The following is a 4,764-nucleotide window of genomic DNA, read 5'->3' on the forward strand; positions in this document are numbered from 1 at the left end:
TGTTTACGTATTGTTTGATGAGAGACATGCAATTTCAGGGCCATTTCACGAGTGTGTTACCTTGGGCTAGACTCAACAAGCGTCTTCAGAGCATCAATATCAATTCCAACATACTAGCCCCTACCGTCACAGTTTTTAAGGAAAAGTCACCTGAACAAAATTTGCTGAACCATCGTTGACACTTACGAACGTTCAAAACATTTCCATAAACTTCTTTGATATTCTTTATGGCTACAGAGGCATTGTTTCCCTTCTTGTATTCAAACAGCATTATATGCCGATTGTGTGTCTCGTTGTGTGCTGTCACTATAAGGGATTAGAGTATACTAAACTTTACACATTATATAGGCTACACTCGTGTGACATTTAGGCACTTCATTTAACTATTATACGTGATGTACGTTTTTTTTTGGGGGGGGGGGTAATTAAAGTGTTCCAAAACTCTTGATGACCTAATAAATATAAACATTTAATTTAATATTAACATGTTAATCTCAGACTATATTGTTTGGAGGAAGCTATCATTAAAATCATCTGTTCCAGTAAAGTCTTGTGACTCGATGACTAATTTAAGTCATTTGTCTTATGTCATATGACATGTCATTAAATGCTGAATGGACATAAGTTGTGCCACGATGATTTAGTGGCAATATTGTACAACAACAGGAAATGAACGAGTGCTAAGAGTAAATACAATATGACAATTACATAAATCAATTTTAATCTTCATTAATTCATTGCATGACTTCAAACAGACTATGATTCAATAAGCCTACATCGAAATATAAAACACAATAATCATAAATAAATAATGCTAAACTTTGAAATAATAAACTCTTAACATACCATATTGAGACCTTTTGCGATCAAGATCAGCAAGTATCTTGTTATCCTGTTCTAGTTTGACCATAAGCTGCTCGAGCTCTCGCCGAGTAACAGATGATCCTTATCATAACAAAATAACAGTTACAAGTGCAAGTAATAAAAATATATAATAAAAGGAACAAGTGATTAAAACTTTAAAGTCGCATAACATGTGGTTATTTTAATTCATAAACAAAAATTTATAATCCGATAGTGTAAAGTGAGCTGCACGTTTCCCAAGTGATTTACAACTTATAATGGTATGAACAGTAGTTAGACATGGTTCAAAGGGCAATAAAACATCAACATTTAATTATAAATAGATGTATACTGTTATGAGTTTAAAGTTACTTAGGACAAATGAATGTAGTTTCATGTTACATTTGAAGTGATTCTAGAAAAAAAAACAGTGTAATTTAGATTTATCTCGATTTTTTATTTTTTTTTGAGTGATTACAAGGTTGGTCAAATTGACCAACCTGTATAAGGTTAGGGTAGAGAAAATCACAGATAAAATATAAAGTTTTAATGAAAACAAATATTTGAAATGTATTTAGAGGTTTTAGAGATTACACAAATGAAATTTGAGATTTTTGAGAGGAAGAAAAGTATTTTTAAGCTTAACATAAAAATCACTTTGCACACAGACTATTCAAAACAAATACTCCACATATTCATGGACAAACCTTTTTTTTTTAGTTTATTAAAAATACTTCACTAAAAACATGATTTTTATGTGAAAGACTTTGCAAGAAGATATATACAATATATTAAAAGTTAGTCGTATCAAGTCTATAAAGACTTTGAATGAGTACAAAGAAGCCACGTGGTCGGTCAAACTGACCAAGCCCATATTGAGAAAGTTAAACCCAAGCAGAAGCTGCCAGCATCCGGCTGAAAATCCTGATTTACCCATTTGATGGTGGCAGCATCTGGTAACATTTATGTTTCTGTGGCTGAAAACTAATCCAAACCATGTTATTATCTGCCTTTTATAAATAGACTGGAAATTTTATAAGGAATCGTGATAATTATTAGGACATCATGAAAATAATTCTGGCAAAAGTCACAAAAAAATTACAGGTTTAAATAAGCTAAAAATACTCATTGTTTAGTTATCAAATTTAAAAATATTAATCAGCTTAATGTAAAAAATAATTATAGTTGCATTTTAAGAAACAGTTCTACAGTCCATAAGATGTTTTTATTATATTCCCTTTACATATATAATGTTAATGCCAGTAAGCTTTTTACAAAAGCAAAAACTGTTACCCCCATCGAATGACTAAGAAACCTGCTAAATTAAATAGACAATAATAGTTTGATCAAACATAATTCTCTTGTATGTACACGAATACACCTAATGACCACAGTTCTATGAAAATTGGGGCTTAATTGATACTGTATACTACCTTAAAGTTGTGTATCCCCAAGGCTTAATCAATGAACAATTTAACCAAGCTATAGTTTGGAGCTCCCCCAAAACAGAAGCCCCTCAATGATCAATAAAACTTTTCTAGTAGTCAATGACTACAATTTCTGTTCATAATTCATAAGTTCTGTTGCCTTATCCTTTCATGAACAGACCAGTTTCAAGTTACTATCTATAAACAGACAAATCAAGTATAAAGCTGTTCTTTTAAAAGTTATATATTGTATATGAATAAATATTTTGTGATACATCTGCACTGTTTTTGTTTGTTTGATACGGAATGTTAAAAATGTAACTAATATTTATATATCTATAATTCTATAATACATATAGACTCTTGTTCTATCTATAGGGACCCTTGTTCTAGTTTAATCCTTCCAAGAGGTTAATCTGACCATGTTATCAACTTAATTTATTGTTTCCAAAAGAGACTCAAAACTGGAACGCTTTTGAATAGTTGACTTTTCTTCTTCTCGTTTGGAAATATTACAACTTTTGTAGGTGATCCTGTGTGTGCTAACTACTTAACCTGAACTTAATGTATTGATATGAAATAAGCAATTTCATTAGAAGTAAAAGTTCAATGCACTAATAACCTTTTCAAAAGATAAGAATGATCGAAGTATTCTTATAGTACTTTGTGTCAGAACTCTACAACAGTGGAAAAGTCAGTTCAGTACAAAATTACAGAAACTCGTATACTTACTCTTGATTCCCCTGTACCGAGCCAGCTGTGAATTCATTTGTTTTGATCTCTGGGGTTCGAGCAGGAGTTGGTCGATGGCAGGAGAGGAGAAAGAAGGCTCTATACACACATAGCAAATCATAAAAGTACATATTACAATGATGAAGAAGGAAACCACATGTTAAAATGTCAGCTAATTAGGTGTCATTGACAACAAATTTTTGTATCAAACATGGGTAAAGATATTACACACCAAGTATGCAAAGTAGCAGATATTCCCACGCTACAAAGTGAAATAGATTTACAGACTAGATGATATACAATATTTTCATAGAAATTACACAAGAATTTTGTAGCATGGCAGACATTCTCGGTTGCATGTTGGGTGCCAAAGATCTTGGTTTTTCACTTTCCTACTTAGTAAGGAATGGATTTTGACCTTTGACATATTATTGTAGCAGTGACTTTATGTTTTTTTTCCAATTAGATTCAGAAGTTTTAATCATTTGAATTTACAAATGCTCTTTGCAAGTTGGCAAAAATTCAAAACAAAACATCACACTCAGCCTACTGGTCATTATTGACACTACCGTTCAAAGTTAATTTTCATGACCGACTACTGAAGCACTTTCTGTCTGAAGCTGTGGCTAGTCACTTATAACATACACTATGTTTTGACTATTATTAACTTTCAACAATCTGATGTTATGTTACACTTTACAGCCTAAAGAGAAACATAAAAAAATATGCACCCTGCATAATAAATGTGAAGAAACAATTGTTGATAATGATATTAAAAGTAAAGCTTGGCAGAAGGCAAATTAGTAATAAAACAGAGCAATATACAATCCAATATGTGAACTGAATTACTGGTCTAATGTAACAAATTTTTAAAAGTTCTAAACTCAGATCTACAGACTACTACAGCTGTATTATATGACAGACTATGGTTAAAAATAGATTATATACTCTAAGCCTACAAGTGACTATTGCATGTACATTTTAACCTCCATCTTATGATTTTAAAATCTTAACATAACATAATGTTTTGGGAGAATATCGGGCCTATTGGTCCAGATCTACAGACTACTACAGCTGTATTATATGACAAACTATGGTTAAAAATAGATTATATACTCTAAGCCTACAAGTGACTATTGCGTGTACATTTTAACCTCTATCTTATGATTTTAAAATTTAACATAACATAATGGTTTGGGAGAATATCGGACCTATTGGTCCATCTCGGTTGTTCCATCCTCTAAACCAAACTAAAACTATTAATAAATAAATTTAAAAAACAAAATTTTAAAGCTAGCCCTTATCATTCATACACTTATCAAGCTTTCTCTTAAACCCGCTTAAATTTACTGCCTCCACAACATTCAATGTTGATGCATCATCTTTTTTTCATGCTTGATGGTGAGAATAGTAGGACCAGGGGACACAAATATAAATTTGGACAGGGTAGGAGTCATCTTCAGCTAAGACAGTTTTATTTTTCTAACAGGGTGGTTGGCCTTTGGAATGGATTGGTTGCCTTCACCAATTCCATTTATAATCTTAAACACCTCAATCAGATCCCCTCTAACCCTTCTTTTTTCAAAAGAAAACAGTTTCAGAGATTTCAATCCCTCCTCATATGATAACCCCCTCAATCCCAGGCACCATTCTAGTAACCCTCCTCTAAACCCTTTCCAACAAATCAATGTCCTTCCTAAGGTAAGGAGCCCAAGACTGAACCCAATACTCCAAATGTGGCCTAACCAGTGGCCTATACAAT

The 4,764-nt window shown here is 32.2% G+C and overlaps 1 protein-coding gene across 1 annotated transcript in view; it reads right to left on the reverse strand.

The window, feature by feature from the left end:
* LOC106467169 (RIMS-binding protein 2-like) overlaps positions 1-4,764 on the reverse strand; it is a 63,030-nt gene that overhangs the window by 38,714 nt on the left and 19,552 nt on the right. The window contains exons 8-9 of the mRNA XM_013927489.2: positions 3,003-3,101; positions 847-945 (exon numbers count right to left, since the gene is read on the reverse strand). Of these exons, the coding sequence (XP_013782943.1) occupies positions 847-945; positions 3,003-3,101 (198 nt within the window). The remainder of the gene's footprint in view (positions 1-846; positions 946-3,002; positions 3,102-4,764) is intronic.

The sequence above is a fragment of the Limulus polyphemus genome, unplaced genomic scaffold, assembly GCF_000517525.1.
Source record: "Limulus polyphemus unplaced genomic scaffold, Limulus_polyphemus-2.1.2 Scaffold2513, whole genome shotgun sequence".
In the NCBI taxonomy this organism is placed as follows: Eukaryota; Metazoa; Arthropoda; class Merostomata; order Xiphosura; family Limulidae; genus Limulus; species Limulus polyphemus.